The 27,748-nt window shown below is 53.4% G+C and overlaps 1 protein-coding gene across 4 annotated transcripts in view; it reads right to left on the reverse strand.

The window, feature by feature from the left end:
- Positions 1 to 2,734: 2,734 nt before the first annotated feature.
- BLK (BLK proto-oncogene, Src family tyrosine kinase) overlaps positions 2,735 to 27,748 on the reverse strand; it is a 61,755-nt gene continuing 36,741 nt past the window's right edge. For 2 of the 4 annotated variants that reach the window (XM_036889104.2, XM_057504441.1), the window contains exons 2-13: positions 21,321 to 21,429; positions 19,090 to 19,141; positions 17,801 to 17,894; positions 15,579 to 15,677; positions 14,365 to 14,468; positions 11,513 to 11,659; positions 10,888 to 11,040; positions 9,478 to 9,657; positions 8,260 to 8,336; positions 5,441 to 5,591; positions 4,156 to 4,287; positions 2,735 to 3,478 (exon numbers count right to left, since the gene is read on the reverse strand). In XM_036889104.2, the coding sequence (XP_036744999.2) occupies positions 3,273 to 3,478; positions 4,156 to 4,287; positions 5,441 to 5,591; positions 8,260 to 8,336; positions 9,478 to 9,657; positions 10,888 to 11,040; positions 11,513 to 11,659; positions 14,365 to 14,468; positions 15,579 to 15,677; positions 17,801 to 17,894; positions 19,090 to 19,141; positions 21,321 to 21,428 (1,503 nt within the window). In that variant the 5' untranslated portion in view covers position 21,429 and the 3' untranslated portion in view covers positions 2,735 to 3,272. Of the gene's footprint in view, positions 3,479 to 4,155; positions 4,288 to 5,440; positions 5,592 to 8,259; positions 8,337 to 9,477; positions 9,658 to 10,887; positions 11,041 to 11,512; positions 11,660 to 14,364; positions 14,469 to 15,578; positions 15,678 to 17,800; positions 17,895 to 19,089; positions 19,142 to 21,320; positions 21,430 to 25,542; positions 25,689 to 27,748 lie in introns of those variants that run through there. The other 2 variants (XM_036889105.2, XM_036889106.2) reach the window with 2 other exon arrangements.

Raw genomic sequence — 27,748 nt, forward strand, 5'->3', positions numbered from 1 at the left:
TGGAAGGAGTATGAAACCAGACACAGAAAATCATAGCAGTAAGTGAGAACAAAACGCCGAGGCCATGATGAGGAGCCCCAGCCCAGAGGCAGATCCCCGAGCCCCGGAAGCCCAGTTAACTGTGTTGGAGGTTGTGGATCAGGGCCTGTGAAGGTCTTTCACTGGGGGCTATACTAACAATAACAAGAGCTGCTGTTTCCGAGCATTTACTGTAAGACAGGCACGGTGTCTATTTCACATGCACTATTTCATCTAAGCCTCAGAAGAAGCCTTACAGTATCAGTGTTACTTGTGTGCCCACTTCACAGATGAAGCAGCTGAGGCTCAGAGAAGTCAAGCAGAGGGTCCAAGGACACACATCCTGGGAGAAGAAGTGCTTGCATTTGAACCCAGGTCTAACTGACCCCCAAGATCTTGCTGTTGTTCATTTTACAGTCATACTGCACGCATGTCCTGTCTCTGCGAGGAAGGGAGTGGGGAAGGTACAATGTCCATCACACAACAGGAGGCATCGGGGCCCGAGGCTGCGGGTGCACCTCCCCACAGCTCTGGGTGAGGGGGCAGCAGCCATACGCCCCAGACGGCTCAGGCCACATCCTCACATGTATGGGCTGTGTTTGGGAGGGCACTGCCTCCGCAGACGTGACCCACCTCTCCTCCCGCTTGGAAGACAAATGCCCAGAGCAGGAAATGCTGTTTTTCCCTGTTCGTACTCTCTGTCTCTGTCTCGTCTCTGTCTCTGTCTTTATCCCTCTGCCTCTCTCTCTGCCTTGTCTCTGTATCTCTCTGTATCTTTACCTGTCTCTGTCCTGCTGTATGTATATCTCTCTCCACATCCTCTCATACTTTACCTTCCGGCTGGCAATGGAAAGACTTCTTGTCTTTTTTGTAAATTCATCTCCCTAACAGAAACCCACCACCCTCCGTTCAGGCACCGCTAATGCAAGTGCGCCCTCTAGTGGGAGAAGCCTCACGGGTCCTTCAAGGTGTGGCCCCAGCCTCATCTTCCCCGGAAACCTTCCTGGGCAGTGGGAGGTGGGAGGGGGAATGAGCCTGTCTGGCCTGACCCGGTGCCTCTGAGAATGTGCGGGGCTATTTTCCAGTTTCTACAGATTGCCACTCGCATCCAGAGCTGGAAAACGCCACAGGCACGAGCCGGTGCTGCAATCACAGGACCTGAGCAGCAGACTGGCCCCCGGGGGGCTGCAGCCAGTTCTCCAGGGAAGGGCACTTCCAGACCTCCCCCACCTCATTGCCCCACTGCCACCCCACCGTGGTTCCAGCGTGCAGCCAGGGCTGAGAACCGTGGGTCTGAGCCAGGGATCACTGAGGCTGCATAGGAAAGACAAAGTTTTAGATCCTACCTTAGATCTACTGGATCAGAATCTCTGAGAGATCACCAATCCTGTGTTTTAAGACAGTTGCAGAGGTGATCTTCATGAACAGTGAGGTTGGTGAAGAAATGGGTGACCCTCTTCATCTCTGAGGGGAGGCAGTGGTGTCCAGGGGGGTGAGGAGCCAGGCCCAGGTGCTGCAACTTGGGGGCAGCTGGGGCCCACGCCTGCGAAGCCCTTCAGAGGGTTTCTGTGCGAGGCTTGCTGTGCAAGGTTTGCTGTGCAAGGTGGGGACGTGGCGCCCGGGACCAGAGCCCAGACCCCTGTGCCTTGAGGTCTCCCTCTCCTCCTCCTGCTATTAGCTCGCAGGCCAGCCCTCCCTCCAAAGGCACCCTTAGGTCTTCTGGGGCCCTTCTCATCCACGAGCCCCACTGGCTCAGATCTGTCTCTGCCCACCCCCGCCGTCAGCCCTGCAGCTCTGACTAGGGTTCCCATCCCTGTCCAGCTACCAGCGAGCAGCGTGAACGTGGCAGCACCATGTAAGCTTTCGGGCCTTGGTTCCTTCTGTACATGTGGTGGAAATATCCCTGCCTCCTCTGGGTGTCACAGGACCAGAGGAGTCAAAACATGGTGGGGTGGTGGCCAGTGGTTTAGAAGGAGGGAAGGGTGAATAGGTGCAGCACTGGGGAATTTTAGGGCAGTGAAACTGTCCTGTATAAGGGTACGAAGCTGTTCACATGGTGACGTGTGTCACTGTACATCTGTCCAAACCCACAGAATGGACAACACAGACTTAATCCTAATGTAAGTTATGGGCTGTGCCTAATAATAATGTGTCAATATCGGCTCATCAATTTTAACAAACGCCCAACAAGATGTTAATAGGGGAAATTGGAGATGGTGGGCATGAGAGTAAATGGGATTCTCTCTACTTCCCGCTTATTTTTTGTAAACCTAACCTCTCAAAAAAATAAAAAGGATTATAAACAAAGCACGACAAATGGGGAGCCTGTGTGACAGTGCGGAGCTTCAGTCGGTCCTCGGTGTCACGCATCGCTGCCATCCGCTCAGTCAGCGCGCCTGGTCCCTGGGACTCGGGGCCCAGGACGCCATTCCCGGCGCCCTGTGCCGGCGCCCGACCAGCGCAGTTCCCACGCCATCCGGCGCTCTGCTGAGCGGAGGCTCCAAGCCCGGGCCCCGGAGGCCACGGATTTCTGAGGTGAGGCCGCCCCCTGCTGGTCCCCTCGCAAGCCTCCCCTGAAGGCTGGGAAGTTGGGGGTGCGCTGGGGTCCTGGGCTGGGGGCTTGGTGTCCATCAGAAACTCGGGGTAGTCCGCGAGTCCCTAGCCGCGCCACTCACGCGGTGTCCAGGCTTGTCACCAGTAACGATACGGAAAAAGGTCTGATCTCGTGACTTTATTATGGAAAAGCCCCCAAGTGCCGGAGCGCAGTCGGGTCAGGGCTCCCCGAGGCTCCCCCAGGCGTCCTCCGGAGGACGGGCGCGCATCCCGGCGGCAGCAGAGCAGGCCTCCCTGGCACCTGCCGCCGCCGGCTCCTTGGGGCGCCAGCACAGGGGAGCCTCGTAAGATGACGAACACTCGGGGCGCCTGCGCCAGCGCTGTTCTCGACATCTCGCCCGGGTAAGCCGTTCCTCAGGAGGGTCGTTCGAGGTAGGTACTGTTATGCTCTTTCCCGTGGTCCCAATGAGGAAGTGGAGGCACAGAGAGGCTAAGAGACTTGCCCAAGGGCACACAGCCGGAGGAGGGTGGGGCCCAGCTGGGATCTGGCGGCCAAGCGGCCGCGCCTCTATTGTCTTCATCCGAGCAATGAGCCTGCCAGTCCCTCGGCGCCTTCCCCGCGCTACCCGGCCGGACGAGCCTCGAGGTGACCACGTCTCGAAGCGCCAAGGGTCAGCCACCTGCGTGAGCCACCCCCGCGCCTAGGGCTGCAGCTCGTACTGCCGCTCGGTGGCCGTGTGGAAGTCCTCGAGCACCGACTGCAGGAACTCGAAGGTGGGCCGCTCCTCGGGGCGGCCCCGCCAGCACTCGGCGATGACGTCGCGGTACAGCTCCGGCGGGCACGCGTCCGGGCGTGGCATGCGGTAGCCGCGCTCCAGGCTGCGGATGACCTCGGGGTTGCTCATCCCTGGGGCGGAGGGGACGCAGAGCGCCGCTGAGCGGCGGCGGGGCCCGGGAGGCACAGGTCGCCTGCCTCACAGGTCGCCTGGCTGCCCGGCCGGTGCCACCTTTAAATCCCTGCTTGGAGAACAGCTGGCAAGGAGGCTGGGGGTCTCCTCCACAGGGCAGGGCGGTTCCTCCAGGGCCGAGACCCTAACTCGCTCGTCTGTGATTACCAGGCACACAGCAAGCCCTCGCCTGGGTGCAGGTGCTCCATGAAGGCACCAGGGGGGAACAGGGCTGCTTAACGCGGGCTGCCGCCCCTCCCGACAGGCGGCTGGGCCTGGGGGTTTGCGATCAGGATGGGGCTTGCCCACCCTGGACATACCAACAGGGTGTGAAGCCAGGCAAGGCCCAGCCTGTCCTCAGCTGAGAGCAAAGCAATCAGGAGCGCTGAGCTCAGAGCCTGGCCTCTACCCAGTTCCACGTCTGGGGGCTCACTGACCCCTCCTGGGTGAAGGGGGCACAGCCCTGCTGCCAAAAGCAATGTTGAGGAAGGGGGCAGAACCCCCACCCCTACAGGCCCGCCTGGATGGGGGCCCCATTCTGACAGTAAGCGGGCAGCCCCAGGCCCCACGGATGGGGTGCCCGCCATCGCAGCCACCTGGGGACAGCAGGGACTCACTGCAGGGGGAAGCTGCCTACCTGGGTAGGGGACACGCCCATACGTGATGATTTCCATCAGGAGGATTCCAAACGACCACACGTCTGCTTTGATGGTGAACACCCCGAAGTGGATGGCCTCTGGGGCGGTCCACTTGATGGGGAACTTGGCCCCTGGGAGGCAAGCCAGAGCAGCCTTGTGAGCCATGACTGCCAGGCCCGTCCCCTCCCCCTGCCTCCCCCTAGCAGGGCTTGGCCTGGGAGGCACTGAGCCCTACTAACACACGTGTGCTGACACTGGGCGGGCACAGCACCCAAGGGCAGTACAGACACAAGGCCACCCCCGTCACCCTCCTGGGGGCATCTCTGCCCAGTGAGCTTCCACTGCACAGCCAGCATGTATTTCCACCCAGGACGGGAGGGTCCTCTTCCCCCTCACAGGGGCCGGTGTGGTAACAGGAGCCCATGGCTTGGGCAGCCACTGTAACCTGTCCCTTTCAGGCAGTCTTTTCACACACTGGAAATGACACAGGACTTGTATACCTCCTAGGGTCACAGCGTGGAAGGGTTTCAGATCCTGCTGCCCCACGACGCCCGGCAGACGGCTGCAGCTGGGGGGGCACCCAGAGCGGATGGAGGGAGCCCATCACCGGCTCGCCTCCCACCTTGCCTTGTCTTTCTGTCTCCCCTCCGGCCCGAACTTCGCTCACTATCAGTCTTTGTCCCATACAAACTGATTGACATCCCAGCTGATACTGCTTGCTGGCTGGCTTGATATATGTATTTGACCATTACAGATCTTCCTGGGAAGAGGGTTTCCTTGGTTTTGCTAACAAAGTAAAGCAAAGTGCTCTGTGGAAGGAAATTCTAATTCAAGTGTAAGGTTTGGCTGCTCACACTTTAGAAATACGCTTTCCGAAGTATGTTCTGTGAAGCCCTAGTTCTAAGTAGAGAAGCTATTTTGGGTTCAACTTAATTTAGGAGATAGCAGGTGGAAGCAAATGTACACTGTTTCTTTGCTGCAGGACTTCTCAGTGCCTTTAATATGCCAGTGTGCCCCAGGAATCTCCAAGGTGGGGCTAGATGACCATGCAGTATCTCCAGACCTACTTCACCACAAAGCCATTGCCCAGGAAGCACTAGTGGACTGCAGAGCTCATTTAGGGAAGCTCTGGCTGGGGTGAGGCCAGAACTGCAGACACCACATAGCTCCCCAGTCTGCACACTGGACTTTTGCTATGTAGTGACAAAGAGAAGTCCAGGGGGTTTGGGGGCCTTGGGGAAGGGAAGGCCCGAGGCTTCCCTTGCGTTTGGGGGCTCTGCTCACCTTCCTGGGCAGTATATTCACTGTCAATGATCCGGGCCAAGCCGAAGTCAGCGATTTTGCAGCACAAGGTCTCAGACACCAGGATGTTGGCCGCTCTCAGGTCGCGGTGGATTGAATTCATTCGCTCAATGTATGCCATCCCTTCTGCAATCTGAGGGGAAGGCCACCCCGTGAAGGGCAGCGTGAGGGCCTCCATGCAAGGACTGCGCCCAGCCCGCGTCCCCTGCACAGCCTGTGCAGGGAAGGAGGACCACGCCCATGCTCACTGCCAGCCGGGCCTGAGAGCCAGCCTGCCGCCTGGCACAGCCAGAAAGGGGACAGGACGCCGGGGGTGTTTGTGTTTTCGTTGATGGGTGTGTAGTGGGTGGTGGTGCTGATCCTCAGGTGGAGTAGAAAGATGACTCCCCCTGTTCCTTAGCTGGCCAGGCCAGGAACCCCAGTGCTCTGCCCAAAGGGCAGAAACAGTGTCATCAGAGCTGGGGGCCACCTGCACCGCTCGCCCGCCTCTCTCCCCTTCCAGGTGTGTGCAGGGGAGGCAGAGAGCAGGATGGGGCAGGGACGAGACGGGGAGGCAGGAGGGGAGGAAAGGGTCTCATGTCCTTGGCAAGTTGGGAGCCCTGACCCCGGAGCAGGGAGCCTTGGAGTGGAATCGTTGGCCCCTGCACATGGCTTGAGCTGCCTGGGGGTCACTGTCCTGAGCTGGAACAGAAGGAGCGCGTCTCCAGGGCACAGAGCTGAGGTGAGCATTAGGTGAGGCGAGTGACTCGGGGAGTGTTCCCGGGATCCCACTGGCACAGAGGCAGTGAAAAGAAAGGAGACTCCGTTTCTGTCCCTGATCATTAGCACTGGGCTAATAGCTCGTGTGCTTTCAGCAGAGAAAGCTAACTCAGACTTAATGCCCTGCATCCCCAAGAGGTGGATGAAGAAACGGAGGCAGAGAATAGAAGGCGGGTTCACCTCCTGAGACCCGCTAGGGCAAGAGGCCACCCCTAGGACTGATCCCACCCCTCCTTATGTTTCCACTGCCATTGGTTTGCCCGTGATTCCTATTCATTCATTCATTCTTGCCTTCACTCAATCATTCCATCAATAGACATTTATTGGTATGGTACTATGGGAGCTATAAAGCTGAATACCAAGTATCTTATATCTGGACCGCATTTAGCAATACTCATTCCATTAACAAATAAGTATTAAGAAATACCCACCCCCTCAAAAAGTTGATTAAGAAATTATCTGCTTTCCAGAAGACTCTACCACGCACAGTAAGAAGGCGAACACATGTGCTAAGTACTGTCTAGTGATTCTTGTCCAGGGAAAACTTAGTAGAAATGACACTTGACTGGCATCATGACCACCGATTGGGGTTCTGCCCAGTGGGAGGAGTTAAAGGCATGTTGGTCACAGGGAACAGCCAGGCAAATGCTCACAGGGGTGATGGGTCTCCCGGGAGCTGCTGTGTGGCTGCAAAGTAGGGCTTGTGGGGTCGTGGTTTACAGGGAGCATTGCACCTCATCGTGCAGAGCAGGAAAAGAAGTGTGTGGAAAGGCGTTGAGTGTGTGTGTGTGTGCACGCGCGTGTGCGTGTGGTTGAGGCATTAACATGATCAGAATGTGGTTTAGAAGCTGTTCACTAGGGAGGTTCTGAATTTCTGGTTTCCTAACTCTTAATCATACCTAGATATAAACTCAGGTGGCTTTTTCACATTCCTTGGCACTAGGTGACCCAAGATTTTCCAGGGGATTGAATCAAAGAGAGAGGAGAGTGAGAGAACAAAAATAGAAAGAAAAAAAGGCCTCTCGCTGGTATGTGGTTTGAAACGGGTTACCAGCATCAGTTTTCAGAGATCCTCACCAGGCTGCCCAAACCACGGCTTACCTCAGTGGAAAAAAGGCGTGACCTCAGTTCCTGCAGATACTAATAGCAGATAAAGCCAGACAAACTGGGGTGGGGGCTGAGGTTTCCTCTCTGCACCCGGATGTGTGTGTGTGCATGTATGTGTCTCACAGGCTGACCGCAGACCAGAGTTTTTCTGCGGCGCATTCCAGTGTTAACAGACACACTCAGGGCCACCAGATGTGCTTCCCTGCCAGTCGGAGCACTCAGCTAAAGTCCCCAGGGGGGCAAGATGCCCACTCTCCATTCCATTCTTCGCCTCATGAAGACTGAGCTGTGAGCCACCTGCTACACAAATGGGCACAATCTGAGGAAGAAATGAGGCCAAAACACTTGCCTCCCATGTTGAATGGAATGTGTGCAAACTCTCTGGGTTTCTCACACCATCCATCTTCTCCCTCTTCCTCCATAATAGAGCCCAACTTTTTCCATCGTGGCTGCCCAGAATAAAGACTGCATTTCCCAAGCGCCCTTGCAGCTGGGTGTGGCCAGGGGCCATGGTGTCCAGGGGGGTGTAAGAGGAAGTGCCTCTAAAGGGAGGAAGATGGGCTTTCACTGCCCCCTCCCCCCTCACTTCTTGCTGCTGGCTAAGAAGAGGACAAGATGGTAAAGCATGAGCAGCCATCCTGGGCAATAGATGACATGCTAAGATACCCCATCAGGCGGAAGGAGCCTGAGTCCCTGTGACTTTGAGCGGCAGCCCCACTGGGCACCCCAGACTGCCCACCTCTGGATATCTACACATTTAAACCATTTTTACTTGGGGTTTTCTGTCTATCACAGCCCAGCCTAAATCTAATGGATTCAGCCTCCAAACTGGTTTTGTTAAGCCACAGGACATGGAGGAGGGAGTCTGGGGGCCTGGCCCGAAGGAGAGTGTTGTTACTCTCAGGCCCACTGCACTTAGTAGGTCGCTCACAAACCTGAGCCGCCATGTCGATCAGTCTCGGGAAGGACAGCCTGGTACCTTCATCCGTCTTCAAGAAATCCAGTAAGCATCCTAAGGAAAGAGAAGTTGCACCTGCACTTCTTCAAAATGACCCAGCCTGGGAGGTGCCAGCATCTCCCAAGTGTGGCCGTTCCCCACCTGGGGGCAGGCAGTAGGTGACACTCGGTCAGATCTCTGTACACAGAGAGGAAACCTGGCCCGGCTGCAGGGAACCTTCGCTTCCCAGAAATGCCAATCCGAGTCCACACAGCGCCTTGGAGGAGGCGGCCACTATGCTCCCAGCTGCTCAGAGGAAGTTCGGGCAGGTTCAGGCTCAGAGCCGGGGAGCTGGGAGCAGAAGCTGCTCCTTCTGGTGTGACAGTCCAAAGTGCCTCCTTGCCCCCTGCACGTGTGGGCGGAGATTCTGCCTCTGAGACCAGGGGTATAAGAAAGCACGAGAATGGAGAGACCCCGTCCCTTGCAGGGGACAAATGCCACTCCTGGCATCAAAGAGCTGGGAGGGATGCTTCTGGGAGGCGTGGCTAGGAGCAGGGGAGACCGTGCCTCCGCTGAGTGGGGGGCTCCCTTCACGGGGATTTTTAAGGAGCCATACTAGCAGGGCCCTTCAGGAGCCTCCAGGAAGCAGTGTGTGGTCAGCGTCCCAGGAGGAGTGGGGGGCAGGTCGAAGCTGAGGCCCGGTCCCAGGCCCACTGACCCAAGAGAGTTTAGTCAGACTATGAACCTGTCTTTTCAACCATGTTGTAAAATTCTCACATAGTTGTAAACGGCCCCCTGGCTACCAAGTGGTAGAACTGGGAAGAGGAGCCATCTCTGGAGGCCCAGTCTGCTGCTCTTCCCACTTTGCAGCCCTGTCTTCCCCGGTGGACTTCAGTCAGTGCTGGGCACAGAACATGCACTCCAGAAATGCTGGCTGAAGCGCTCCTGCACTGAGGCCGCAGCTCTGTAAGAACCATTTACCCATCTTGTTTCTCACTGTCTTTCCCTCCCGTTCCCCGTGCACGTGGACCACCCTGGATCCCAGGGACGGCGGCTGGCTGCTCCAGCCCACGGCTGGACGATCCCCTGCGGAGGTCCCTGGCCAGGCAGTCACACTACAGCATCAGCCTCAGCCTCCGTGGTTCCCCAGCCTGGACGCCTGCCCCCGCCGCTCCCCGCCTCTGTCTGAGGGATGCAGCCCCGCGCAGGACACCACCTCTGGCCATGTACTCGGTCACGATGTAGATGGGCTCCTTGGTGACCACGGCGTAGAGACGGACCAGCTTCTCATGCTGGAGAGTTTTCATGAGGTTGGCCTCACCCAGGAAGTCCTCTGGGGACATGGTTCCCTCCTTCAAGGTCTTGATGGCCACCTTCACGCTGTTTTTGTAATAACCTGAGCCCAGGAGCGGGGGTGGGAGGGAGAGTGAAGACACCGTTCAGAAGACACAGAGGTGGCAGGGGATTATCCCTAATCCAAACCTACGTAAGCTTCAGGGGGCTGTCCTCCTTCCATAGGCAGAGGGGCCGCCCCGCAGGAGGTGGCCTGGGCTGGAATGCGCGGTGCCCACCCGTGACGGACAGCTTGTCATGCAGGATGCCAGCCTGCCTCCGCCTCCCCAGCTGCGCGGGAGCCTCTGCCTGGGAGGGGGGCCCTTTCGCCTCCTGCCCCCTGCCCAGGGTCTGCGTTGCATCCTTTGTCCTTCACACAGCCTGCCTCCCGTCCCTCACAGGGAGTCTTCTACCATCCGGTAGAAGCTGATGGAAGTAAGCGTCCCAGCCCCTGGGAGCATTGTTGAGGAGGCAGAGGTGGCTTGGGAGCCCCCTTCCCTCCTTTCTAGGCCCTGGGGTGGCCCTTTCCACCTGTCGCTGCGCACGCTCTGCTCCCCCCATCAGGCCCCCCACCCACGCATACGGTAAAAGGTGAATGATAACCTGGACTTGCCCTTCTCGGGGGAGCCTAGCAGGGACCCGGGTGGAGCTCCTGCCCAAGGCACCTCAGGCATAAGCCTTGGGAGCCGGGGGATGCGGGGAGGCAGGAGGAACCTACCTTGGAATCATGCCCCGGAGACATGGACCACTCCAGGGATAAAACAAAACACCATCTTTTATATACCCTGAATGTGCCCATGGTAAGCGGGGGACAGGTCACCAACTGCAACCGAAAGGGGAGGACAGAGCGACCTGGAAGCTGAGTGACTTGGCTAGCGTCACACAGCTGCAAGTGGGGTCCTTGGTCTCTCCTCAGACGGTTGAAGCCCCTGGTTCACCACTCGCCCCGTTTCCCCCACACTGTTTACTGTCTGCGGGCCAAAGCTAAGCTGAGTCAGCAGGCCTTCCTGGTGACTCACAGTGAATGGCTCCACCAGCTCAGGGCCGCACGGCGTGGAGGAGGGACCAGCTGAGGGGTCGGGGGACCTGCCGCCGTGACGTCACGGCAACCGAGGGCAAGTCCCTTCGGGGTCTGATGCCTCCACTAGCTCGTCTGTGAGCGGATATCATGGCCTCTGTCCCTCTGCCCTCCCGTGCCTTTACAGGGAAACATGGTGCACGGCGCAGATCCTGAGGCTGCTGTGCTCCAGGACGTGGGGCAGGGAGGGGGGTTCCTGGTGTGCCACATACTCACCCATCCAGACCTCACCAAACTGCCCAGACCCGAGTTTCCTGACCAGCTTGAGAGACTGCCGGGGGATTTCCCATTCGTCCTGGGCCCAGGGGTTCTGGGGAGCCAGGCACACACAAGGCTGGGTCAGCCTCTGGCATAAACCATCCCCTTTTTCTGCATTAGGGAAGAAGACATGGAGATGGAGGTTATACTAACAGCCATACTTGCCTTTGCCCCTTGGAAGTCATATCATTCCCAGCTGTACCCCCAACTCATTCTTGCCAGCTCCCCTCCCGCCAAGTGCATGTGTGCATGTGTGCACATGTACACACATGCTACAAATACACAACTCTTTGCATGTGTTTTGCATAAAGCAAGGCATGCTGTCATCAACCTACTCTAAGATTGAAAATACCTGTTACTTTCCAACTCGTTGCATGCTGAGCCAGAAGAGGGGATTAGGGACACGGAATCCTTGCACTGACAGCTGTCAACTCTTCAGGTCCAGTCTTAGAATAATCCCCCACCACCCCAAGAGGTGCCAATGATTCACTCAATCTTGAGATCTCTTAGTGACAGATATGAGGGCTCCTCTGGTACATACCTCCCCTCCCGGTCCCACCCCCCAGCAGATGCCCCCTCTTACTAGAATAGTGCTGCACCAAAGCCTGGAGAGTGGGGAAGGTGGTGCGGGGGGAGATGTAATAGCCTCCTTCATCCAGGGAGCGGATCTTATAGTGTTTGACCACCTCTCCCTGGGTGGTCACATCCTTCACAGACAGGGAAAAGGCACCTAGAAGGTTAATGAAGACACATGCATGAGAAGGCAGGCATTTGGAAGGAAAATCAGAATTGGGGTTTGGCTTTCATTTCATTGCCTTGGAAAAAAAGTTCCCCAAATTCTGCTCTCCATCTTGGCTACTTTATCTCAACCTCATCCCTCCTGGAAGCCTCCCCTATCAGCTCCATCTGACCCCCTCCTTGATGTTCCACCTAAATCTCCCAAAATTCTGCCAGGGAATCACAGAACTCTGGAGCAGGCAGGATGTTCTCTTAGCAATCATCCTGTTTTTCCCACTTGGGCACCTGGTCACTCAGAGACCCATTGTCATGGAATACTGAGAAATACAGAGCTGTTGGAGGGACTAGGAGATGAACTGGTTGATTGATTCATTGATTCATTGATTCATTCTGGCTGAAAAGGCTGGCTCTATGCCCACATGCAATAGCAAATCACAGCCTCAAACACTCTTGTCTGTGGAGGAGAACAAATTAGCTGTTTCCCAGCGGTACTGTTCAAAGGCAGACACACATCTATGCATTTTGTCATCTGTGTTGATGATTGCCTGCAGACAAGGGGTAGCAGATGCCAAGGGTTAACAGCAATTTGGGAGGCAAGAGTTTCTAGTTGAGAAAATCCTTTCCATAAAGGTGGTGTTTTACTAAAACGCTTCTGCCTAGCTCTTTGGGTACCATGCCCCCCACTCATATTTCGAAGATGAGGAAGTTGAGGCCCAGAGGGGACATCGCTTGTGGCAGGCCACTGGGCTAGTCAGCGGCACGGCCCGGCGGCTCCCGAGGGAGCGCCCACCGCGAGCAGTACCACCCTCCCCCACCAGGTGTCAGGCTCCGACACCTCCTCTTCTGGGTGCGGACTTGGGTTTTGCACTGTGCTGTTTGTCTTCAGGCACCTTTCCTGTCAGACTGTCACCTCAGCTCAAGCCTTTTCTCCCCGACCCATCGCCCTGAGCCACTGTGTCCCTCTCTGTGCCTGGCTTGCATGCTTGGCAGCAGCCCCAGCCCAAACCATGCCTGCGACGACCCCAGCCCCAGCCACGTGCTGCAAACTGCCTCCTGGGAGGTGCACCTGTGCCCCCGTATCTAAGGAACCGGGGACTGGCTCGTCCATCGGCATACCCCCGTAATGAGGAAGGGGCTATTCTCCCCGTTTCCTCAGTGGCTCCCTGTGTCTGGTGCTTCAAGCTGAGCCAGGAGACCCTGCGCCCCTGCACACAGCACCGCTGCAGAAGCTCAGGATTTAGGGTCACTCCCTTATCCGCGTTTGTCCAGGGCCTGTCCCTGATACGCTTTTACAATTTGGCATTCTTCTTAAAGGGGGAACTCCAAATCCTATCAGCTTCGGGGTGAGGGCTCCCAGGGATTGAGATTTCTTAGCACGGGAAGGACCACCTGCCTTTGGACTCGGAAACTAGTCAATCTTCACATAGACACCAATAAACTGAGGCTTAAGAGGCTAAGGGATGGCCTGGAGGCCCAGGGGGCTAGAGCTCATCTCCCCAGCTTCTGAGAACACCGATCCTTTCCTGTCTTCCGTCTGCTGTCTGTGGCTCCCCGATGTAGATGGTGGGGACTGACCTTGGCATTCTGAGGAGCGTGTGTGCACACGTGTATATGTGTGTATACTCGTGCGAGGGCTCATGATGCTTGGACAGCCCACAGCCCCGGCTCCGTCTGGCCAGTTCCTGGCTTGGACTAGCTTGCGGGGTGGGGGCAAGGACGGGGGAGATAACCCCACCTAAGAGCACCTTCCCTCCTCCACACTGAGCGCTGGGGGCTCCTTCCCTCCAGAGGCAGCTTATCAACAGGCAGCAGTTAAAACACCATTTCCAAGGTGAAGTGACACGATGTCTGGGATTCGCTTCAAAATAACGGGTGGGTGGGGATACCCATGAAATGAGATTGGGTGAGTCGATCCCTGCTGGAGCTGGGTGTTGGGTACACAGCATTCTGTTATACCATTCTTTCTACTTCTCTGTGTGTTTGAGATACTCTACAACCACCACCACAAAACACGCCAGTGAGTCCCATACTGTCTCTTGGATGTAGGCGCTCTGCCATTAAAAGGGAATAGTGGCAATATCCTAACACGCATGTACATACAATGTAAGGCATCCATTGGTGCATCTCGGGAAATTCTGCAGGTGTACCCCCGACTTACCAAGGCACGCTTCCCCCTCCCTGACCTGGCGCTGACCCTTTGAAGGGCGGTGAGGCCGCGGGATCTCCCTTGAGCCTCACAGTGTGTTACAAGCAGCTCCCTTTGTCTGATTTTGCTGCTCTGGTGCTTCTACTCTCTGTAGCTCTCAAGTCAAGCATGGGGCTTAGGGACCAGCCAGGCTGGGTGTCCAGTCCCTCGGCCCCAACCCCAGGGAACCAAACTTATAGTCCAGGTGCCCTCTTGCACCTTCCTCCTGATGTCGCTGTCACCACCTTCTCTCCAGTTAAAAAATGGCCACGAATATGCAGTGTGCGGATATAAGGCCAGTCTGGGGTGCAACTGCCTCTCCTAGCCTGCCAGTGTTTCCTGCCTGGCAGTGGCAGACCTGCTCACACACCCAGCTAACCAGCAGGGGCTGGGGGCCAGGTGGCTGCAAGCGGCGGCGTCTGCTGGCTGGCATGCCCCCCACCCACTCGGGGAGCGGAAGCGGGGCCTGGACGGCGCTCCCGGGCTGCTGGCGCAGGGCGGCCCACGCGCACCTTTGGTGGTTTCGCTCTCTCTGATGAGGAAGGAGCCCACGTTGTTGACCGGGGCCAGCAGCTGCCTCTCGGCGTCTTTCCGGTTAATCGATCTAAAGAACCACCTAGAAAAGGGCAAAAGCAGGCAAACTTCGGAGCGTGGCCATGCTCCTCAGAATGTCCTTATCCAGACCTCCCTTCCCCCCAAGAAACAAAACACGTGGTCCCGTTCCCAAGTCAACCCTGCGCTCATGCCCACACGTCTTGATACATGAATTGCCCCTTGGGCCCTGTGGCCCGTTTTCTTCTACTTCCCAACAGCAGACAGACAAAGTGCTGTCTTGAAATGAAACAACGTAATTTAGGTGCCCTTTGTTAATTTCACTCTAGGAAATTTTGCACCCAACCACCTTCCCTCAAAATACACCATCCTCGGGTCTGCGCCTCTGGGTCAAACTGCCATGACTTCGGGCGCACAGATTCCACCGTGTCCCCTAGAGCATGTCTGGTCCGTGGGAGGTGCCCCAGGTCCCACATGCTGCTCCAGGCACAGGGCGGCCACAGGGCTGGGGTGGGGTGGGCGGTGGGCAGGTTGTTGGACAACAATCCCTCCAAGGGCGATGGGCCTCGGATGGGGGACGCCCGCTGAGCCCGCCACCCGGCTCCAGCAGTCCCTGGACATAGTTGGAGCCCAGCAGGCCAAGCAGGAGGGCAGGACTGTCTGCTCAGTCATCCTGTGTGAGTGAATGACAGCGGCCCCGGCTGGCGCAGGCAGGCCTTTCCGGTACTGCGTGCCAGTGGGCTCTGAGGACGCTAGGCCGCTGCCCTCCCGTAAGCCAGTTCCGATCAGAGCCACGGGCCACCAGCTCCCCGACCCCAGGTCTGAGCGCCTGAGTCCTGCCCGCAGGGGGCACTGAGGAGTGGTGGCTGATCACAGCACCTCGCTACTAGCTGGTAAGGCCAGGGCACGGTGGGGATGCTTCTAGGCAGATAAGCCAGGGAGGGGGTGGGTCTCACTTTACGGACGGGAAGAGTGAGGTGGGCACAGAGCACTGAGCCCTCGGCACCCAGGGTGATGTAAGCCTCGTCTGGGACGGCGGCTAAACCTGCCCAGCAGTCTCGATCTCCTGCCCTCTCCTGCCCCCTCCAAGCTCACACAAGCTCATTCAGCCGCTTTCCGGCTCCACCCTGCACAGCAGCCCACGTTCTGAGAGGCCTTCTGTGTGCCCACCTACTTTTGCACTTCCAAGGTCTCTACTCGGGCCACAAAGTTGCTGGGCACGTAGCCTTCCCTTCCCGTGATGAGAGACTTGGCCAGCCACCAGTCGCCAGCTCTAAGGGAGAAGAGAAACAGAAGTGCGGGCGGCTCACGGAGGCCTCTGTCCGCGGCAGCGCACAGCCCTCGGCGGTGGGGTCCCGTTCCTGGGAGGCCGAGGAGTCATGGGCGGAGACGGTCTGGCAGATGACAGAGAAGCGCTCAGGTTGCTCAGTGAGGCAGGGGCTCTCTGGGTCATTTCGAACTGCTGGTCACCTGACGGGCCCGCGGCGCTCCTGGGTCAGGGCCAGGGAAGGAAGGGGGCTGCCCAGCCTCCAGGAGAAGCGTTTCTCCTCACAGCTTGACCATCCCAGTGGGGCTACTGTGCTCTGGCAAGTAGCTTTCCTCCTGATTAACAGGACATGTTAGAATTTAGTGAGTGAGTTGGGACTGATCGGGGAAGACAAAAGCAGGAGGAGGGCTTCTAGGGGACCAGGTGCCCCAAGTAGGGGAGGAAGGTCAGGGCTTCCATGCTCTGGGCTCAAGTCCATGATGAGATTCCTCAAAAAACTGAAAATAAAGAAAACATTGAAGAACCTCAAGAACAGAAGCAGCCTTAGCAAGGGAAATAAAAGCAAAATGACAAGTGGGACGACAGCAAACTAGAAGCCTTCTGCACAGAAAAGGACACCATCCACAAAACAAAAAGGCATCCTACAGTGTGGGAGAATATAGCCCTAAACGATTCATCTGATAAGGGGTTAACATCCAAAATATATAAAGAACTCATACACCTCAACACCAAATAAATAAATATATAAATAACCCAATTAAGAAATAGGCAGAGGGTTTGAACATTTTTCCAAAGACATACAGATGGCCAACAGGCATGTGGAAAGATGCTCCACATCGCTCATCATCAGGGACATGCAAATCAAAACCACAGTGAGCTATCACCTCACACCAGTCAGAACGGCCACTACCCAAAAGATAAGAAACAACAAGCATTGGAGAAAAGGGAGCCCTTCCACCCTGCTGGTGGAAATGGTGCAGCCACTATGGAAAGCAGGATGGAGGTTCCTCAAAAAACTAAAAATAAACACCATACAACCCAGTTATTCTACTTCCAGAAATTTACCCAAAGAAAACAAAATCTCTGATTTGAAAAATATATACCTCCTTATTTTTATTGCCACATTATTTACAATAGCCAAGATATGGAAGCAACCAAGTGCCCACCAATAGATGAATGGATAGAGAAGAGGTGGTACAGATACACAATGGAATAATATTATTCAGCCATATTATTATTATCCAACAACATGGATGGATCTAGAAGGTATTATGGTAACTGAAACAATCCAGGTGGAGAAAGACAAGTACCGTATGATTTTACTTATATGTGAAATCTAAAAACAAAACAAAGCAAAATGAACAAAATAGCAGTGGACTCATAGATGCTGAGAAGTGACTGGTGGTTACCATGGGGGAGGGGTTGGGGTGAGTGAGTGAAATAGGTGAAGGGGAGAAAGAGGCACAAAATCTCAATCATAATATAAATTAGTCTTGGGGATGAAAGTACAGCATAGAGAAGATAGTCAGTGGTTCTGTAACATCTTCCTACGCTGACAGATAGTAACTACACTAGTGGGGGTGAGGATTTACTAAAGTATGTAACTGTGGAATCACTATGTTGTTGACTTGAAACCAGTGTAATATTGTATATCAACTATACTTGCATTTAAAAAAATATTAAAAAAGAAGAAGAAGAAGGTCCTCAGGGCTCCACAGGCCAAGCCAGATGTTTGAGAGAGAGCAGGTTGCAGGAGATTCTAAGAAGGAACATGGCAAGCAAATAAAGCTGCCTTCACAAGCTGAACTCCCGGTGGGATCTTGTCTGGCAAGGGGACCAGCTGTGATGAGTAGCCAGGCAAGTGCTCTGGGCATCAGGAGGGCTGCATGGAGGAGTCAGCGTTAGAAGGGTTTTGAAGGCAGAGTAGGATTTTGACCTTGGAAACTGAGAAGGAACCTCATCACCAGGTGGAAGGAAGGCAGTGCGTGGGGTATAAGCAGCTGTGGGGTGACTGGGCTGGGGGGCAGGGCCATGGAGATGGGTTCTGGAGGCAGGTGAGGCAGGGCGGGGTTGGGGGGCGGTCCTGCCGGGACGGGAGCACAGGGCCTGGAGGAATTCCGGAGACTTACCCCTTCAGGATCTGCAGCTTCTCCCCCTTCAGCAGCTGCAGGTCCCGGTCGTTCACCGCGTTGTAGTCGTACAGGGCCACCACGAAGTGCTCCCCTAGAGTGAACAAGGGACATGGCCACGCCTGGATCACCACAGTGGTGGCAGAGGCCGGTATGAGTCTGTGCTAGGAGCCATCTCCTGGCTCCTAAGAGGGTCAGGAAAAGGCAGGGGCAGAGAGGAAGTGCGGTGAGCCTTTCTGCTCCCTGACGCAGACAGGAAAGTCCCGCCGGGCAGAGTGACCCCCTGACCCTGCTGCGGGGAGCAAGGGCGGGTCGCCCCTCAGAGCCATTCTGGACGCCACACAGAGGCCCCGGGGCTCTGGCGTAGAGGAGCTCACAGCCTGTGGATCTAGGGAGATCAGCTGCGTGGGTCTCATGGCTGCAGACCCAAGTTCGGGGCCAGTGTCGGTCGATCCCTTATCCCCTTGGAGCATATGAGTGTCCCCTGTCTTCCCCTTCCCCCTGGTCTTGGAATACGGTGGCAACGCGACCTGCCACCATGTCAATGGCCCTATCTTGGTGCTTCCGGCTGGCAGCACGCCCCTGACCTGCTCGTGGTCCCTGCAGCGGGGGTGGGGAGAAGGCTTCCCAGCTCCGTGTGTCGTCTTTCAAATGACCACTGCTAGGGATGCAGGCTTTTCTGCACAGCTCTGGGGACCCAGACCCACCTGGAAAAGGTCACCTAGAGATCACGGGGCTTCTTCAGCAGAGGGCTCAGTTCTGAAGCAGCCACCACCCTGCGAGCCCCTGGGGGTCCAAGCCCCTGGCCCAGGAAGGCTGAGGGCGTTTGTTACGACCTTGGCAGCCCTGCCCATCGGAGTGGAAGTGGAGACAGGGGCTCGCGAGGGTGGCCTGGGTGGGCCAAGGTCGGCGGGGCTTGCGACCGGAGGCTGGGAAGGCAGGACACCAGACGGTGCTCCCGCCTGTGGCGCCAGGGAGGCTGTGATTTGGAGCCTGGACGTGATGATGGACGTGATGACGCCTATTTACTCTGACTCTTTCCTTTTTGTGCGCATTTATAGTTTGTAAAGTCCTTTAAAGAATCCCACCCAGGCTCAGGTACCCTAAAGGACCTGGTGTTGGGTTCCTGGAGAGGCCCCGGGCGCGGGAGGAGCCCGAACAGAGCACGGCGGGCGCTCTCCCCCCGCCCCGGGACCGCGCCGCGCCGTCCAGGGAGGCGGCCCGGACTGCAGAGCGGGGCCTGGAGCGGCGGCCTGCGCGGCCTCAGCCGCCCCAGCAGCGGTTCTTACCGTGTTCCGGGCGCGTGTCGGGAGGCGCCGGGGCCAAGTGGTTAAACAGGACCTGGAGAGGGGAGCACAGGCACGGAGGGTCAGCGCAGCGGCCGCGGGGGGCTGTCAGCTCCCGGGCCCCAGGGCTATCCCCGAGGCCCCGGAGCACCCGCCGTCCTCGCCCTGACCGCGCACGGTTAGAGGAGGGGATGTGGTGGTGTGGGGGGGCGGCTTTGTGAGAGGGAGCTGCGGGGTAGGGGGAGCGCCCATCACCTGGGCTGAAATCCCGGCTCTGCCATTAAATGCTGAAGTTGCAGAAGGGTGTTTGCTTTTCAAAGGAAAAGCATTTAAAACGTGTATTTCCTAAAAGTCAACAAATATGTTCTTAAATATATACCCTGTGCAGAAACGTTTGCATATGTGTACCAGGAAACTCGGATAAGAATATTCCTGGCAAAAAAAATAATGCATAGCAATAGGAAAGCACGGACCTCACCCTTATGCCAAAGACAGAAGAATAAGACAGACGGGGGCACAGCTTTGCAATGAAATCCTGCGCTGGTGCGAGGGTCAACGAGCTGTGGCCACAGGCAGCCGCGTGGTTGAAGCTCACAGCCAGGAGATCTGAAACTCAGGTCTCGGAAATCAAAGATGAAGAATGATAAACATATTCAGCCTAGAGGGGCCGGGGGAAGGGGCGGCTGGGGGACAACAGAGAGCTTCAAAGACACTGGCCCCTTTCTGATTCTGAAGACGGGGTGGGAGTGAGGGGCTTTGCTAAGCATTCATTTTATTATCTTTTCAACTTGACAGATGTGTAATAAATATTCCTTTTTTGTATTCCATGTTCACCGAACACCATTTTGAAGTAGTGTTTTGCAAAATGCTCTGTGTAGTATGGTTCCATTGAAAATATAAATGAATAATATAAATAACACACAGAAAGAGGCTTTGAGGTAAAAGCTCTGAAGTGCTGACTCTGAGTGTCCTTGGGTAGTGGGATAGTTGTTTTCATGTAATTTATATAATATATAGCTTGTCTATATAAGGTGTAATTTTTTCCATAATTATTTTTCCCATAATTAAATTATAATTTTTATATGTAATTTCCCCCATGATTTATATTTTTTTCTTATAGTTCTCTTCCATAATTATTTTATATTATGTGACATTTGTAAAAGTTTAAAACACCCCAGGCTCTACTACTGATAAGCATGTAACTTAGGAGAAATTACTCAGCCCTCAGTCTAGGTCTGAGTTCACTTGTTTGATCATTCATTCATTCAACAAACATTTCACTGTTAGGTGCCAGGCACTCCATTACATGGGGATTCAGATAAATAAGATGCCTGGTGTATCTAAGAAATGGATTAGCAGTTCCACCCGCATCAGGTCACTGTTGGAATAAAATACCCATTCGGATGTACCTGGGTAGGTCAAGTGAGCAGGAGAGGGCGGCCCAGGCATGGCTCCTCCTGCCTCGAATCAAAAGCCGGTAGGTGGCCGGTCAGCATGGGACATGAAATGTCATCGAAAAATGCATCTTTGGGAATAGCAGCCTAGCCCTCAAAGTGTGCTACCTGCTTTGTAAACAACTGAGAACTGCATGACAGCCTCCCTGAGGGTGTGAGGGTCTGCGGGGAGGTGAGAGTGGGCACCCTCCATGCTTAGGAGTCCTCATCCCAGGGCAGAGGCTCTTTGGAAATTTGGCAGCAATGCCATGAAGGTGGCAATGATCTTCAGAAGCTTCTGGGTAGGGGTGGGGGCAGCGGATGTTGCCAAATGCCCCAGACCCTTCCCCTGAAACCCTGTCTTCAAGCTGACCTTTTTAATTTATTTTTCTCTTCAATGGTGCCCTTGTGAAATGAAAACTAGCTAAGAATTACTGGGGTTGACCACACTTAGTCATGCTAAAGGCAGTATGTTTTTGCATGTCATACTTGTATATGCATCATGTGCTGTTACATCCCCATCAGAAAGGCACTTTTCCTGTACCCATTTTACAGGTGCAGAGATAGAGGCATGGAGAGACAAGTACCTGCTTCAAAGCACACAGGTAATAGATTTAAACTCTGGCATTCTGGCTGCTAAACACTGTACTCTTCTGCCACCCCAATGTGAGTATTTTGGGGGCCCTGAATTTATGAGCTGGCGCTGGTGCTGGCTGGAGATGAGCAGCAGTCTTGGGGACCTGCAGGGGCTCTGGGCTCCCCTCCTGCCCTCCCTCACGTCTGGGAACAGCAAGCACTCACCAGGGGCGGCAGCGGTGGGGGGTCTTTGCCCCGGGAGCCACCCTGCGCCGGGCTCCAGGAGCTGGTACCTTTCTCCTTCACCTGCTTTTTGCTGCCCACCACTCCCATCCTGTCAGAGAGCACAGAGCAGATGGCCGACGTGAGGAGGCTTCAGCACCTCTGTACAAAGAGCTCCCCCAAACCCCTTCTGGTGGCCAATTAGGTGGGGTGGAAGTAGGGGTACAGTGAAGGCCAAAGTCAGAACATGGAGTCGAGGGGGAGCCTGCACCCATCTTCTCTCCCAGAGAGGAGACATGACAGGATTTAGGCCACAGCGATCATCTGGCCTGAGGAAACTGCCAGAAACTGCTGGGGTGGACCCCAGTTCTCTGGGGACAGGGGCCTTGGCACCTAGAGCCTGACCAACGTGCCTGGTGGTCCAGGTTTCTAGCTGCACGTTGCCACAGGCCACATCACTTGGGAAAATCGTGCTTCCTCTCTTGCCCCGTGTTAGAACACGTCTGAGATTCTTTCCAGCTCGTTTTGAGGTGAGAGGCTACAGATCTGGGGCACACTGACAGCTCAGGCACCTCAGGTTGACTGCAGCTTCTCAGTAATATGGGGGAATCATCTTCAGAAGTGCGAGAAATACGGTCAAGTTTTGTCTTGGGTAAAGAATCACAGCAGACAGATGAGATGCGGGACCCCAGCCAACATCACCACCACACCACGGCCACCCTCATTCTGAGAGCTGCTCTTGACCAGCAATCCCACAACCCCCTTTTCATGTCATCCTTTCAACTCACTTAAATAAGTGTAAGTGGGTATTTTTACTGTCCCAGGACAGAGGTGTGAGGCGTTGAATAGCTGGTTCACAGTCAGCCAGCGCAGAGCAGCTCTGGAGCCCTGGCTGCCTGGGCCCGTCCCTGCCCTGCAGAGGGAAAGAGCCGAGAGCCCCACTCCTGTCTGACGGACTCAGTGGTTGGGGAGGGCTTTCCTCGGGTGTCCACACTGTGTTCATCCATTCTAAGGTGCACCTTTTTTCACATCTCAATGTCTCTGAAACGGGGATGTGTTTTAAAATTGATGCTGATTCCTACCATAATTAGCTGCATCTTTTTTTCTCTCTTAGTGATACACACAATAAATGCTAGACTTCCAAGCAACATACATTCAGCGAAACACAGTAATGCTTTGCTTCCAGAGAGTTGGAAGCTATGCCTCGTATTATTTCTCCTCAACCTCACCCTGAAAAAAGAAAAGACTATAATAATTTTGAATATAGGACAGAGAGACACAGTAACAAATAATCCACAGGTTTTTTTTGAGGACACCTGGCATACAGAACATGCAGTATTTTACATTTGTAAGGAACAATAGATTCTGTATGTAAGCAGTTTCTTTACGTCAGTTCAAACCAGCCTTAACACCATATGAACTATGGTGCCCGAGTCCCAAGCTACAGGCCGACATTTCAGTTTTCAGAAATTTTTGGGTAGCAGAATTTTGGATACAGGTTTATGAGTTTTTAGTAGGAATGGCTGCTGAATATTACCAGGTGCCTATTTAGTATCTAATTTTTCTTCTTTAATTTGTTGATATAGTGAATTAGGTTGGAAAATTTTCTGCTATCGAAAAATCTTGTATTCTGGAATAAAAGCTATTCCATTAGTCCATTAGTCTTCTTGATACGTGGATGGAACCTATTTATTTGTTAGTATTGTATTTCAAATGGGAATTGATATTCCCAGGTGGGGTTTGTCTGCGAAGAGTTGACATTAAGAAGATGCTGGATGCACGAGATGCTGCGACAGTTCTGCCTGTTTGCCTGCGGGCTTGAGTCGCTTAATAACATTGGGAACTACTGTTCTTTAAAGGCTTGATAGAACTCAGCCGCAAAGTCCCTTTTAAATAGATCTTTAAATTTCCAGTTTTTTCTACAGGATCTGTTCCATTTTTCCTCCTTTTTGTGCCATTTTGATGACTTTCTATGACTTATAGGCGATCTTTGATTTCTTTAGTATTTCCCAATTTGTCGCCATGAAGTTCTATGAAGTATTACCTTGCAATTTTTAAATCTCTTCTCTTTCTTGATTATGAGATATTTCTTGTTTTTAATATAAATTAGATGTACTTTCAATAATAATTATAATTTTAATTGGGTAAAATCATCTAAAGATTTCTATGACTGAATGAAGTTTTAACTTAGCTTTAAAATTATGGAAAAAAAGACTAATCAAAACAGCATGAAGTTGGAATATGAATAGACATAGGACCACTGGCCCAGAATAATAAGCATGCAAACAGATTCCAGTACCTATAAGGGCTGAATGTACAAAAAAGGTGACATTTTAATTCAGCAGAACATTTTAATGATGGCTTATTTTAATAACTGCTTTTGGGAGAATGGCTATCTACCTAGAGGATATTACGATCGGACCCCTACTTCACACTGTATTAAAAAATAAATTCCAAGCATACTGAAGAAAAATACAAAATATTTTTTTAAATTAAATTGAAAGAAAATTTAGGAGACTATATGTAGTATACAGAGTTTGGAGATAACAAAGGAGATAGAATAGCAGAAGCTAAGAGAGCACAAAAAGACACATATATATTTATAACAAAAACACAAATTCATAAATGTTCAAGGTGCTACATGGTCAAGAAACCATCATAAAGTCAGTAGATAAGCAATAGTTTGGGGAAAAGTTTGGGAAGCATATGGTAGAGAAATTTATTTACTATATATACAGAGCTCATGAAAATTGACAAGACAAATGGGTCTAGCATATAATCAAAGCAATAGAAAAATGAGTAAAAATTACAAATAGGCAGTTCATCCAACACAAATCCAAATAGCTAAATGAGCATGTGAAACAATGTTAAAATTACTTATCCATTGGAAAATGCAAATTAAGATAACAATTAGATATCACATTACATCAATAAGATTGGGAAAAAATAAAAGGAATGATGATTTCAATTGATGGGAAAGCAAGGGAAAATTGCGTTTATGTACATTTCTGGTGCAAAAGTATTTATTACAGGTGCTCTTGTCCGTCCCTCCTCCCTCCCTTCCCTGGAGGAAGGCTCTGTGAGGGCTGGGGTTTTTATTTTATTTATGTTGAATCCACATTGCTGAAACAGTGCCTGGCATGGAGTAAGTGCTTGATAAATGTTTACTAAGTAAATAAAATAAGAACTATTACTGATGTTTCAGAGAGCAGTCTTCAAGTTCTGTTTTAAGATTTAACATGCCTTTTGATTCACAGTCCCAATTCTGGGGATCATTAAGTAGGAGCCTATGAGCTATAAAAATGTTTATTGCTGAAATAGTCAGAGCAGCAAAAAAAATGGAACAAAACAAAACTTCGTTACTGCTCACTAATTGGGGAATTGTCGAAAATCTGCACTCTAAAAGTCTCTAAAATATAATGCAACTGTTAAGAATGTGCTAGCTCTTTACCAATGAGGCTGAGAGGAATTTCTACAACATGCCATTACGGGAGAGAAGCAAGAAGCAAAGACAGCCATGAGGTTATCTTATATTTGGAAATAGCAAAGAATGAGAAAAGAAACCCCCAAAAGTATGGGCATCTATTTTTATATTACATAGAGAGAGGTTTGGAGTATGAACACCAGATTGTTTACTCTGGTTTTTAGTGGAGGAGATGTAGAGACAGAAAGGGAGGTGGACAGCGGAAAAAGGAAAGAAGTTGAAAAAATACGTGTGTGGGTGTGAATGCAAAGCTGTGCCCCAAAAAGATATTTCCTAAAATGTCAATATTGTTTATCTCAGGTGATAGGATTTCATGTGACTTCCTCTTTCTTATAAGTCTATGTATTCCTTGAATTCTCTAATAGGAAGCCTATGTTATTGGTATAAGCAGAAAGATAAAGTGAGAATGTGAATGACTTGCCCAAAAGCAGACGGGGTGTAAGGCCTGGGGCGGGGGCCAGGCCCAAATCTTGAATGGCTGCTGAGCAGTCGGCCCAGGCTGCCTGAGCCTCAGGCCTCCCCTGACCTCTTCCAGCTCCGGCTCGGTGAAGGGTCAGTTTTGAGAACTTTCCTGACTTGGACAGCTGTGTCTCTCCTGTATGACTGACCTATCCTGTCAGCCATATTGCCACCAATCTTAAACTTCCTAGGCAAACGTTTATGTCCACTTCAACAACATAAATGAACATTTAAATAACCTGACAGAGTAAAATTCCTGACATTAAATCACCCACTACTTACACTTCTTGGTCCTTCGACTCCTTAGCAGTGTGTGTACAGATGATTTTCCATGGTTTTTATAAACACATAGATTCTCTACAGGTCTCTCCACCCCAGAGGTGCTGACTGGAGACTAGAGTCACCCAGGAGGCCATGTGACAACTGGAGCTGTGTCTGGTGCTCAGGCCGCCACCCTGCTGCTGTGTTTTAACAGTTTCAGGCTGGGTGGGGCAGGAAACACGGAAGTCCATGCAAATGCGAAGTGCAACACGTGAGGTCCCTGGTGGCTCTGCCACACGGATTAAACTCTGGTCTCCTTCCCAGCAGCGAAGGATGGATGGGAGAAGGGTGCGAGGTTGTGTGAGTTTGTGTGTATGTGTGAGTGCACACGTGTGTCCCGTAGGTGTGCATGACAGAGCAGGGATATGCGTGCGTGTGTGTGAGAGAGCAAGCACATGTGACCGTGTGTGTGTGTGTGTGTGTGTGTGCGCGCGCGCGGGAAGGACAGGGCAGGGCCTCCGAATGCTCTTTCGGAGCCCATCAGCCTCCCTGCACCAACTTGTCCAGAGCAGGAGGTCACAGTGTGCCCCAGGGGAGGTGCTCAGAGCCTGAAACACCCCAGTCTGACGGGATGTGGTGGAGGCGGCAGCTAAAAATAGAGGAGTTAGAAACCCTTTATTTACAGTCGCCTAGCACTTATAGGTTGGAAAGCACTTGACATATGTGATTTATTTGATACTCACGATAGCATCGATAGGTTGGTTACGATTACCCTCATTTTACCGCCGGATAGAGCGAGTGGTGAGGTGGCTTGCTAAGGTCACACTGCAGGCTGCAGAGCCAGGGTCTGAGGGTGTCCTCCACCCCAGTACTGCCCAGACTTTGCTGCCCAAAGAGGTGCCCGGGTGGCCCTGCCTGGGGCTCCGGCCACCTTGGCCCACAGTTCAGGTTCAAACACCCTGCCCTCTCTTCTGTGGAGGCTGCCACCTGCCTCCAAAGTCCCTCCATCCGGAGGACTAGCCCCCCGGGGAGCTGCTGGAGCCAGAGGGGTGGGGGCTGTGCGAAGCCCCTGGAATTTCGGGCGCAGACATGGGCAGCCTTCTCCTTCCTCCCTGGGCCAGCGGGGTGAGTGAGTGGCTCAGGAGCTGCGCTGGAAAGCAAGCTCCTTGTTGACGTGTGAACCCGAGCACATCGTTCACCCCTCTGAGCGTCAGTCTCCCTACCTGCAAAATGCAGAGGCATGAGATTGTTCCTCCCGGCAATACAAAGCCTTCCTGAAAAGGGGCCCTCAAAGGTGAATGCTGAACAAGTCAAACAATTGGTTTCCTTGCTGTGGGGAGCAGGGGCAGTTCTGTTTCTGCAGCATTAAACCGTGTGATGAATTCTCAATCGTATCTTGCTCATTTGGCAAATCTTCACCCATCTATTTTCAGCCTTTCACAGATGTCTGTCATTTATGCAGCTACTCATGATTATGGGTGCAATTCCAATGACTGTCTGACTATTTGTATAAAATTAGGGACGAATGCACCAAAATATTAAAACAATTGTGCAAACTCTACCACCCACACGACAAGAGTTGTCTTGCCAAGACTGAGCTGCTGGCGGGTGGGTGGCAGACGCCCCACAATAGCTGGGAAGACTCACTCCCCCACCGACGTGCTCATGTTCAAATCCAACTATGGAAAATGCTTTGTGACATTGACACACAGTGAGCAAATATGTAGGATTTATAGAGGCCGAGGCCCAACAGTCTGTATGTATGGTCCAAGCATGAAGGGGAGAAAGGAAGAGGGTAAGGAGCGCCAGGTCAGTGTGGGGTCAGGGTGGCCAGTGGGACTTGGGCGACACGTTCCCTCTTCAGAGCTGTTGCCTAAAGGCGGCCCTAGACACGGAGTGACTCTCCAAGTTGAGTAGCAAGTAAGCTATGGGGCCGGCCTTGCATCCAGTCCTGACTGGCTCCTGTGTCTGTGGTCCAGAAACCTCGCCATGTTAGTACCTCTCTGACTTGACCTGCCAGGCGTGGGTGGGCACCATCGCGGGGGGACAGGCAGGCTGACCTGCACAGCCAGGGCTCCTCCTGAGTGTTGGCCGCCGCGAGGTGTTGCCTGCTTTCCACTGGGAAGCCCCTCTTCCCTCGTGGTGTGTTTGCCAGCATCCAGGCACCCAAGGCCTGCCCCCCAGGAACCCGCTAGTGCTCCAGTATTTCCTAGGTGCGGAAGGGCCA

This window comes from Manis pentadactyla, chromosome 1 (assembly GCF_030020395.1).
Source record: "Manis pentadactyla isolate mManPen7 chromosome 1, mManPen7.hap1, whole genome shotgun sequence".
In the NCBI taxonomy this organism is placed as follows: domain Eukaryota; kingdom Metazoa; phylum Chordata; class Mammalia; order Pholidota; family Manidae; genus Manis; species Manis pentadactyla.